Source organism: Gouania willdenowi, chromosome 6 (assembly GCF_900634775.1).
Source record: "Gouania willdenowi chromosome 6, fGouWil2.1, whole genome shotgun sequence".
NCBI lineage: Eukaryota > Metazoa > Chordata > Actinopteri > Blenniiformes > Gobiesocidae > Gouania > Gouania willdenowi.
Window position 1 is genome coordinate 20,677,878 of NC_041049.1, and position 12,554 is coordinate 20,690,431.

At 38.4% G+C, this 12,554-nt stretch overlaps 1 protein-coding gene across 1 annotated transcript in view; it reads right to left on the bottom strand.

Annotated features, from left to right (window-relative positions):
* Nucleotides 1–12,554, bottom strand: part of LOC114466157 (protein FAM19A2) — a 129,475-nt gene that overhangs the window by 20,146 nt on the left and 96,775 nt on the right. Inside the window, exon 3 of the mRNA XM_028451688.1 lies at nt 467–622. Coding sequence (XP_028307489.1) covers nt 467–622 — 156 coding nt within the window. The remainder of the gene's footprint in view (nt 1–466; nt 623–12,554) is intronic.

The following is a 12,554-nucleotide window of genomic DNA, read 5'->3' on the forward strand; positions in this document are numbered from 1 at the left end:
AGACATACACACACACACACACACACACACACAAGGACAAACACAGACACACACACACACACACGGACACACACACATGGACACAAACATGCACACACACACACACACACACATGGACACACAGACACACACACACAAGGACAAACAGAAACACACACAGACACACACACAGACAGACACACAGACACAGAGAGAGAGAGAGACACACACACACACACACAGACACACAAGGACAAAGAGAGACACACACACACAAACAGACACACACACACACACACACACAGACACACACGCATGCACATACACACGAACGGACACACACACACACACAGAGAGAGTGAGAGAGACACACACACACATACACACACATACACAAGCACACATGGACACACAGAGACACACACAAACACACACACACACAAGGCCACTAAGGATAGCCAATGAAATATTCAGTCATGGAACGTACCATCTACACATGACGGGGCTGCTCTGGTGGTGCCAGCCACTTGCCCGGGGAAGCAGGAGCACTTCACTGTTTGAGACCGCTCCTCGATTTTGTTCTTGTTGCAGCAGCGATGCAGTGCAACCACTTCACACGTGCCTGTTCGGACGTGGTGCGATGCTGGAGAGATGAAAAGAAAAGCGGGATTAGCATTGGAGGAGATTAGCTTTACTTACAAAGCACACAGCAGGCCTTGAATGGCGTCCAAAAGACAATCCTCAACATTTATAATGTGTTAATTAGGGCAATATTATGTACTTTGCTATTTTCTGACTTTGTTTCAATGATGAATCCTGCAGCTGCACACTTCAATGATGCACGATAATGCAAATTACATGTAAAAATTCACAAACCAAGCTCTGAATAGTAATAATAATAATAATAATCATAATAATAATAATAATAATAATAATAATAAATCAATTTCATATAGCGCTTTTTTGGGGACTCAAAGTCGCTTTACAGAATACATAAAAAAGAATAGAAAGTAAGAAAGTAAATAAATAACAATGAAAGAAAAAGAAAGGTTAAGGAAAAGCAAGTTTTAAAGTCCTGTAATGAGTCTCCATTCTTGATGAGTTGAGGGAGGGTGTTCCAGAAGACGGGGGTGGCGGCATTAAAGGCTTGGTCCCCCAGAGTTCGGTGCTTAGTGTGGGTGATGGGTGTAAGAAGGTGGGTGCAGGCAGAGCAGAGGTGGCGGGTGGGATAGTGTTGTTGGAGGAGGTCGGTGAGGTAGGCAGGGGCCAGGGTATGGAGGGACTTGTAGGTGAGGAGGAGGAGCTTGTAGTGGACTTGTAGCACAGGGAGCCAGTGGAGCTGTTGGAGGACGGGGGTGATGTGTTCTCTGGACTCGGTGTGTGTGAGAAGACGGGAAGCAGAGTTCTGGATGTATTGTAGTTTGTGTAAGTGAGTGGTGGTGAGTCCATAGAGAAGGCTATTGCAGTAATCGAGTCTGGAGGTGATGAAGGTGTGAATGAGAAGGGGCAGATGATGTGTGGTTTGTCTCACCTTAGACATTATTATGCTCTTTTAAAAGTCTGTTGGACCACCAAAAACAATACTAATCAAATATGACAGCTGTTCAGCTGTGCCATGCTTCCCTTCAGATTACTCTTTTGAATCTACTGTGTATTTTCTCTCATTTTGGTCCAAGAACCTGTCACAGCTAAGAGAAGTTGTGTTTCCATTACAGTTTTTTGCAAAATAAAAGAGTAATGGAAACGCAGTAGCCAAGGAGGGAACTCCCTGGACATCCATACCATTTGAACCTAGATGAAAGCAGTCATGCAGTAATACAGTTGCATGAACAAGGGCCTCTGTATGTTTTGGATTTTTTGTTTCAAAAAGGATACTAAAAAGCTAAAAAAAAACACAACGTACTGATCCATGTCCATCAACTTCTGTTACACAGCAATGTCAAAATACTCACCTCACTCACGCTCTTACTTTGGAAACAGCAATTTCCGGTCGCAAAATATTGTTGTTGTTGCTTTTTGTTTCTGTATTCTAAATTCTAACATTTACATTTTTTGTTTTTAAAGTGTTGTTTATCCCTTCTTGACCCTTATGCTGGGGTTACACAGAGCCTCAACACGTGACGAACGCAAGGAATTTGTATTCTTTACAGAGTGCGGCACAATTAAATGTATGACGCAGTACGAAAAATGGCATGAGTCAGTGGCAAATTGTCAAGCTCTTTGGTGTGCACTACTGCGTCAGTGAGGATCGTCACAAAACGGAAGCGGCACCACGAGTGTCACAAATGTTGCCAAATGCGTATATATTTGGCTCCACACATTAAAATTCATCCAATCATCACATCTTGGACAGTTCACATTGCTCCACAGTGCTCCTGCGTTTGTATGTAAATGGTACCGCCCAATGTGATGACAGGAAAGTTACGGAGCACATGTAGCACATAGAGTAGCTCGCTTTGTTACGAGTGTCACGAATAGGGTTGGGCATCGTTTGGATTTCAACGATTCTGATTCCGATTCTCAATTTCGATTCCTGTTCTAAACGATTCTCGATTCCGATTCTTTGAGTTGTGCAGATGAACAGGTCAGATTTCACAGGAGAATTTTTTTCATTTGAAAAAGCCCTTTACACAGGCCATTTTTAATAATTCACTTAGTTGATACGGTTAAATTTGGTTGCTGTACTGTAACTAGGGTATTCAATTACAAAGGTCCCCAACTGTAACTGTAAAACTGAAACTTGCTGAAATAAAACAAGTTGGCAGCAGTCTAAAAAACAAAGAGCTACAGCCCAGGTAGATGTGAAACTAAGCAATGGAGCAGTCATGTGACAAATCAAACAACAGTTCTAGTTGAGAAAGATTAAGTTAATTTTGGGTTCTGCGCTTGCGCTGGTGACGACATTATCCAAGATGGTGACGGCCCGGACTCCAGCCGACACTATTTAATAAGAGCCTTAAAAGACATGGATATAATGAAAAAAGTGGATGGACGGAGACATAAACAGGCAGACTTTCACACTGACACACACAGACTTATTAGAACAGAACAGGCTTTACTGGACCGCTGGCACTAGGACCTGGAGGCGGAGTAGATGCGTCCCCGTACTGCATTCACAGGCTGTAATATCACCAGTTTATCATTTTACCTGTTGTTAGAGCGACTGTCTTTACCAGGGAGCAACTATTTATTCCTGGTGATTGTTTTCCGGAGTTTTACTGGTCTTTTTACCAGTGATTAGTTCCTATCTCCCTTCTGCTCTGCATTCCAAGCTGAAACCGTAGCCAGACACACACACACACACACACACACACACACACACACGTACACACACACACACACACACACACACACACACACACACAGACTGCAGTCGCGATAGTCGCTACAGTCGCATTCTTAACGCACCTTATACAAACCCCGTGTCAACAAACAGAGCAACCCGCGGAAACAAACTAGTGTGGGCATTTAGGAATTGAAAAAAAAAATTGAAATGCAAACATCTTTGTAACGGTTCCGGAACTAGACGTTAGGAACAGGTTCCTACAGTATTTGGAACCGGTTCTCATTGCCCAACCCTAGTCACGAATGTGTCACGAATCACGCAGATTTGACATTCGGAACTTGTTGGGGCTCTGGGTAACTCCAGCATTATGCTTTGAACTCACCTGTAATTTGTAGCGGTAATTGTGCTGTTTTAAATTATGCATTCTTTATACATGGACAGATGCTTAGGATAGCTGACCATCACTAATACACGGTTTTCATCCTGATAATTGTGTCGAAACATTTTTCACAAAGCTATTCTAAATGAATAATTACCTAAGTAAATGACCATATCAGCCTTTAAAATTTTAGACATTTAAGGACCCGGAAAATGCAGCACTGCAGTATTTGGAGGCAATTTCCAGATCATGCTCCATTGTCTGAATTATTTAGAGCCTGAGCTGCTCCATTCTCTTTTAATTGCATGTGACATTTTCATGAGGTGTCCTTCTGCAGAGATACTCACTGCTGCGGTAAACACTAAATCTGAAATGACTGCATGAAACTGCATCTAACTGCTGGTATCCTGGCAGCTCAAATTAAAATCTGTTCATTTGGTTTCCATTGCAAGTGTGTTGTATTAGCGACCACCGACAGTTTCTGGTTACTTTATTTATCAAATACTGAGAATACAAGACGATTCCAACAGCTTTTTAAATTAGTTATATTGAAGTAAAACACTCATTTAGTTTTTGTTTTTTTTTTTCAGAATACTATTAGCAGTGATTGACTTAGAACTTTTTCGTTTCATGCTTTTTTTGGGGAGGGTTCTATTCACAAATGGCTGCTGTATAAATTTGAAACATGTAAAACCATAATAAAAAAAGTCACGGTCAAAATGATAGAAAGAGAGGGAAGAAACTTTTGACACTATCGCCCCTACAGCAAGTCTCGCCCTTTCTTCCTCATGTCTCTCAACTGATGAGATGGTCACCCAAAAGTAGCGGAATGCTTATGCAAGCCCTGCCTCGAGGAAAGAGAAAGATATAAAAGACAAACAGACAACAAGCCGAGTGGCCTCAGATCTTCGAAAGAGAAGTGCTGCCAGAAGCTTCACACAGAGGAGCTCTGATGTTTCCACTGGATTTGCAGTTCTACTTGGAAAGCCATTTCACCTGCCAGGAAAAGCATTTCATTGAGGATTCAGCCGGTCGTGCGTTAAACCTGCTGGGCTGTGGAAGTGACGGGGAGGATCTCTGTGGTGTATTGCATGCTACGTTTTGGGTATTCTGGACTTGTCTCTCCATTAAAATACAATAAAATCATGTCTCATCAGGGAGGCATTCCATGCATTAGACTGATAAGTTTTGTGGTGATATTATCATAGGCTGTAAGTGTTTTATACAGCCAATTATAATGTAGAATCTATAGATCCCTGTCTAGATAACTAAACCCTGGGGTTTTTGGCTGGAAATTCCAAAAATGTCTTGATTATGGGCGGGGTTCCTGAAGCAGTTAAGACACAGCCCGTCTATACATAAAATGTCTAAACAACAATCTATGCTATGCTAACTACCAGTGTTTTGAATAACGGCGTTTAAAAAAACGGCGTTAGGTAACAGCGTTTTTTTTTTCTAAAAAATCTGAATTCTTTGACATATAGCAACTTTTTTTTTTTTACTACTACTTGGTAATGAGTTACTTTTATTATTGAGTAATTCAATTACTAACTCAGTTACTTTTTGGATTAAGTAGTGAGTAACTATAACTAATTACTTTTTTAAAGTAACGTTCCCAACACTGCCGACTACCTACTCAATACTCACAATACCTCTCTATTCACAATTCTCTCAATCCAACCTACTCACCACAAATAGCAGAATCGACAGGTGCTAGTTTTTATAGGAGGGGCGGGGCCAACAGTGGTGATTAGTGATGTAAGAAGCCACCAAAACATCACAAACCACCATTCTCAGCCAATAGCAAAATGTGCTTGTAATAGCCAGGTTTCAACCCATAGAGGGCAGTCACTAACATTTTCATAACAAAATACTCCAAATTGAAAATCTTTGACTATAATGTTAAGAGTTGAACTCGGAATAATCAACACTACAAATAATTTTGCAGCAGGAAAATGTGGTTTTGGGGTTCAATAACTCTTTAAAGATAAATAATGTATTTACAAATGAGACTGGCCACGGTTACATGATGTTTTTTTTATTATTCAGAATTAAATAATTCGGATTCTGCTTTAATTCAATGTCCAAATTCAATTCGGAATTATCAAAATCAAAATAAACCAGCCATCTACTTTGGATTTAAGTTTCATTCGGAATGGCTATTTTCATTCGGAATTTGGTGTTTATGAGATTTTTTTTTTTTTTTATCTTTTTAAAGAGGATTACATTTTTTATTCTGAATTAAATTAGAAGTTTGGTTTCCATACAAAAACTGAATAACAGATTAACATACTGTATAATTAATTAGAAATTAAAATGCATAGTTGTTTGTATCTATTAATCACTCTTTGACTTGTGGTCACATTATTGTAACTAACGAGATGGTTGCACCCTTTGTAACGTTTGCTACAACAAGAAAACAGGTGTACTGCCTAAGTCAAGTGATGGAGAAATAAAAGGATTCTCTCACACAGAGTGGCCAGCCTGAGTTGGCACAAGGAAGGTTGACGTCAACCCTCTGTTGTGTCAGTTTTATGACATTTAGCAAAAGATGAGAAAATACACACAATCACGTCATATCTGGCTTTCATATGTGACCTTTTAAAATCCAACATCCAATAAGCCAAAATGTCTGTCATCTCATCAGGAAAAAAAAACAAAAACAGGAAAGATGGTGTTAAACTGCCATTAAGTAGTGAATCAGAAAAAATGCATTGGACCTGCAGTGTTTAGGAACCCTGTGTGCTGAAGCATGCCTGCCCGCTAATGCTGTAGGGCTTTTCCTTTTGCACAGGGTGCTGCAAAATCAGAGAGCACATTACTTCTGAAATCAGGTGTGTTAAACCCTGAGGGCGACATTTCCTCCCCAGTAAATCTGACATCACGCTGAGCTTTAGAGGCCAATGTCTTCTCCACAGGCCACCTTTAATTTGTCTGCACTCAGATTTCAAAACAATGTCTTTATTGTTGGAAGTTCCTGCTGGTCCAGGGTCAACATAAGCATGCTGAAGCCCAATATGCAGCTCGAAGAGTTGTTGCAAACCACATGCAGGTCAGGTGTGAAACATATTTTTTTGTCGGCCAAATAAATCCATCCATTTTCTGACCCGGCTGCTCCTTTTCAGGGTCACAGGGGTCTGCTTATGCCTATGGCCAGCTGTCATTGGGCACCAGGCGGTTGGCCAAACACAGCATTTCAAATGAGAAGGAAAGAAAATGTTTTGGGGGAAAATAACTTCAAGCCTAACAATACTGGGCTCATTCCCAACATTAAATGACTGCCTACAGATGAAAGAGAACAAACAAAGGTGCAAAAAAAAGAGAAACAAATAGAAATAAACTAGGAATAAACACTTTCATCTCAATTCAATGTTTTCCTCTATATGTTTCACAATGTCAAAAATTCTGGATGCTCTAACAGGCGTGTTGGGTCCACCACCCTTGAATTGGCCTTGTCTTTAATGGAAAATAGAACTTAGATCTTGGGTGTCAAACTAATTTTAGTTCGGGGCCAAATACAGACTGGTTTGATCTAAAATGATTCACATATCATAGGCAAGGAAAATGAGAAATGTCAACATTATTATTCCCTAGTTTGTACTTCCACGTATACATGAAATAAAAATATGTAAGACACTGATAAAATCTATCCAATGAGTGACAGATATTAGTCCCTTTAGTTCTTTGATTTTTATGACTTGTATTTAATTTGGGGACATTTTGTGGAATAGCTTCATCAATTCAAGATTAAAAATAACTGCCATTATGTGCTATAAGCGTGGGGAAACTGAAAGCCCTGCAAACATTGTGGAGATTAATTGAATTTGTGTATTTGGAGGAGATTACATATTTACACCTGAATTAGTTGGCAATTGACACTATATTTGACTAGGCAAGAAAAAGTAATGAATGAGCAGGTGCAGAGGAGGATGACGAAAAAGACAGCCAAATATTTTGTTTAAAAATAAATAATAAATAATACATATATAATAATATAATAAATAAAGCTGAATTTAATTGATATGAACTTTCAAGCTTTGACCCGAACCCGACAGAGCAAAACCGAAACCGACATTAGGTATTCATATCCATGCCCGACCCAAAAATCGACAAATAAAACCTATTTTTTCTTCATACAAACTATATATTTACACTTGTCTTAGGGGTAAGCCTGCTTTTATTAACAGACAACTGTTGTCAATGTCAACATCAGATCAGCGCACGGGAAACCAGCGCACGTCAAACACAGGCGCCAGAGACTTTGCATCTATTTACATAATCCACGTATCAAATATAAGGATGATCCATGTTCTTGTGCAGAAAAAGGATTGATTAAAAAGTGGATGCTTAAAGACTGCTCCATGCTGCGCTCACTCATACAGCTGTTACTATGAAGTGACGTCAACGTATCAATCGCGCATAAAATCCTCCTTGTCGCTCACACTGATCTGTATTTGATTCAGGACCACATATGAAAGTGTAATCTGATTTGAAAAGATCAGATGTGGGTCGGATTTGAGCGTTCACACTGATTTTCACGGATTTCAGCTACATTTGCCTGCAGTGTGAACGCAGCCTCTTAACGTTTACCAACACAGACCAAAATGTAATTATTATTATTTAGTATACTGTAAACGTATTTACTAATAATAATAATACATTTATATATTATATAAATACAATATAAAATTATATAATATAAAAAAATACATTATGGAAAACAAAACACTATTTAACAGAATAAAGTTAAATCGTAGTTCTAATCATATTTTAAGTTTTGTTTTACATTTGCATTCAAGACACTTTGATAAGAATGACTGCATATTGTTAATTACACTTTTTATTTGAAAAAATAAATATCAAAAATCATGATAGATTTTTTTTTGTCCATTTGATTCCTATTAAAAACAAATAAATAAAATACAAATTACAGCAAATTAATTGCACTTTTTATTAGAAAGAAAAAATATTAACGATCATAGCAACTTTTTTTGCGTTCATTTGATTCCTATTCAAGACATTTTGATAAGAATGACTGTATATTATTAATACAGGCTACAAAGTTTCATTTTTTAACATTTTTAGTTGGTGGTGTGCCTTGGAATTTTCTTTGAATGAAAAGATGTACCTTGGCTCAAAAAAGGTTGAAAAACACTGCCTTATGCTATACAGAAGTGATTCCCAACCTGAGGTACGTGTACCCCTAGGGGTACTTGAACACATGGCAGGGGGTACTTGGAAACTGAGTCATTTTTAGGCCTATTTCAGACACTGTACATACTCATCCAACTACTTTTCCACCTGTTGACAATAAACGGCATTAATGGAATAAACAATATTGTGGCCTTAATATCCTACTCAATTGTTACTAACATGTTATGCACATTACTAAAATTTGAGGTCAATGTATTCCCTGATATACAATAATTGTAATGTACAAAATTGATATTTAGTGTGCGTTAAATGTACTGGTTGACATTTTCAAGTTGTAGGAGATTTCACAGGCCAACATGTTAACAACATGTAAATAATACAGGAAAGGTTACTAAATTAGAGTGACGAAGGGGTTCCACTAATCTGAAAAGAGGAATCGGGGGGTACATGAGACAGAAAAGGTTGGGAAACACTGCTATACAGGATCAGCTGCTAATATTTTGGTGCCAGAAATGTGCAACGTACTGAATGCTTGTTTGTTGATCATATTGTAATTATTGTGGCTGAAGTGTAGATGGGTTGTCCTCTGATGGAGAGGTTGGGGTTCAATCCAAAGGGTATACCTGTCAATGTATAGAAGTTTCCTTAGGCTAGACACTGATCCCTAAGTTGCTTACAATGGTCAACAAGTGACTTGCATGGTAGCTCTGTTTCATTGATGTGTGAATGAGTTGATAGTGTGAAGTACTTTAGAAATACTACGTTGATAGTTAAAGAGCTATATAAATCAAGTTGATTTACCATTTTACTGCTATAAAGTGGACAATATTGTAATTTAATGGTAATTCGGTTAAAGGAGTCAATAACCAACAAGTCGAAAAATCCAAAAAAAAAACCTAGAAAACTGCTACTTTTACAGCAACAACAAAAATCTGACACTTAAAACCTATATATGACTTGCATAAAGAACTCCAAACAGCTGACACTGACTATCAGAGAGCTTTTTGAACCAGACATTTGTACTTTTTAGTGCATCCTTTGAAGCAAAGCAGCTTTTTGCAAGAAGTGTTGCCCTTCCTCCCTCTGAGCAGAAGACTCTCCAGGAGAAGCTTTTATTCATTGATGTCCAGGGACAAAGAGGAAATTGCAAATGATGCATATATTGTATCATTCAGCAAACTGCGGTGAATCCTAATGTAATCACTGCCTTGCTTAATATGCAGCATTGTTTGGAGCCAAAAATACGTTGTCTCTTCCAGAAAGATTACCTTTGACGAAGGGCTCATTGAGAAAACATACACTATCTCTTGCTGACTGTATGCAGCAGAATTCCTCCACAACCGTTACTGGAGGTTTTAAGCAGTGAGACATATTCTAAAATAACTAATCAATCTACAGTATCTTAATCAAATTCAGATGAATAAAAAAAATCATCAAGCTCAAGCTAGAACACCTGTTGGTTATTGCTTTCAGGAATGTGTTTTCCTGTCTTAATCTGCTTTGCATGCAGCACCTACCTCATTTTTTTATTTCAAAGTGCAAAAAATCTAAATAATTTTTTTTCTTGTTGCATAAAACTTAGAACATGTACAGTGATGAAGAAAGAACCTCAATTTATATGAACCACAAACCATAGTCTGTGACCACTGGGTGCTGCTAATACCTAAAAATACTGATTATGACACTAAATATATTCATTATTTTTAGGTTGAAGTTCCCCATCAGCAAACCTGTTTGTTGGGATTCTTGCTAAGTGCTTTTCCTTTGTGGACACTAACATCCAAGGCTGAAATGCATCTAGAAGGATCACACGAGCACAATTTGAAGGTCAGAATTTCAACACTCTACACCCACTTGAGCAGTTAAAGTGCAGAAAAGGCAGTAAAATGCAAAATCCACCGGGGATGCATTGCTCTAACTTCATGATGAAAGTTGTTTTAGCAACTAAAATGTTCACACTACAGACCAACAACATCTTCAGGGCCTTAATGGGATGTTAGCCTTGGTAGTGCTCGGTTGGATCATGCAGTTCAGCCCACTGGGCTAACCTAACTCTTTCTGACTTTGATTCAACAAGGTACTGCAAACCCTACACAGAGATTATGGATTATTTGGACAGTTGATGTGAATATCTAATGCCATAGATACCAGGTAAATTGCAGTACAGTAATCTCATGTAAATTTACTGCTCAATAAACAACAATAAAAAAACCGTACACTAGATTATAAACTGCTAACTATTGTGAGCTGTGCTGAATTGTTCTCACTCCTAAAGTAAATAGTACTAAGAACTAAATAGTGCAACCTGTTTTAATATTAGCATTAACATTGGTGATAGTGGTTCTTTTTTAATATCTACTGATTGATTATTAAAGAGTTGGTTTTAAGATTCTGAGACACACTGAAGGCTGCAAACGTGAGCCCAATGCTTAATAGTGCAGCTAAAATGTATGTTACAGGAGGATAGGACAGGATGAAAGAATAAGACTCCTCCTTACTGGACTGTTGTTTACTGCAAGACCTCCGCGCATGCCTAAGAGGAACCAAACAGCAATTTGGTCCAGTCTCCAAGCCTATGAGGACGCAGCGTCATTTGACGTCACGTCTGCAGGTCTGTGCGGGATATTCAGACCACAAATTGCAATATATAATAATAATAACGGCTTGGATTTAAATAGCGCTTTTTTCGAGGAGACTCGTTACAGAAACCATGATTAATTCACTACATTGTAGCCACAGCTGCCCTGGGGTGTACTGACAGAAGTGTGGCTGCCATTTTGCACCACACATGCACATCATGCACATTTCATACCCATTCATACAAGGCAATGTGGATTAAGTGCCTTGCCCAAAGACGCAATGCCAATAACTTGGAAAAAGTGGAATTCAAACCCCCAACCTCTCAGTTATTAGATGACCCATTGAGCCCCGTGCAGCACACAGCCTGTTCGTGGCAATAGGGAGAAACGTGTGTGGGCTCATTCTTTTTGGTTTGTAATGCCTCATCATCCATTAGCATGAAAATGTATGTTTATTCTTTCACAAATCCAGCACTATGCTCATTTAAGGTGAATGAATAGGATCCCATAATAAAAGCATCAAGCAAGTACATTAGTGTATTTTGAAAAGAACAAGATAGTGGATGGTTGACCCGCTGTTCCATTTGGCTACGTTGCATACATTGATGATAAAAGAAACTGAAAAAAAAAAATGGAGGAAACATGAAAACACTGCACATAATGGCCTCTGGTGCCCTCACTATATAGGATAGTTGGTAAAACAGAGATTAAATTAGGTCCTAATGTCACTATATTGAGTAAAATGTTTAAAGAGTAAAATGGTTGGATTGATGGATAGATTAGATTACATTAAAATAGAATAGATTAGATTAGATTAGACTGGATTAGATTAGATTAAAATTGAATGTTGTTGCAAATGTAATAATGAAATGTAGTTTGTATCCAGCCATAAGCAGATACTGTATACAATAGTTGTAGTACAGTTAAGTACAGAAGTGAAGATAATTAGTGTATGTCTATTGCTACTGTATGTACTGACTATGACATGACAAGTGTATGTGTTTCACAGGTTTATACATGCTTTGACTAGGTTTGGTGTACAGAATGATTAGCCTGGTTTATGATGCTAAGAACCAGTATGGTTTCCTTCTGCTAGCAGGCAGTTTCATTGTCTGACAACAGAGTGTTAACTTTTATCCATAACACTTAACCTAATTCACATAGGGGTCTATTCTCC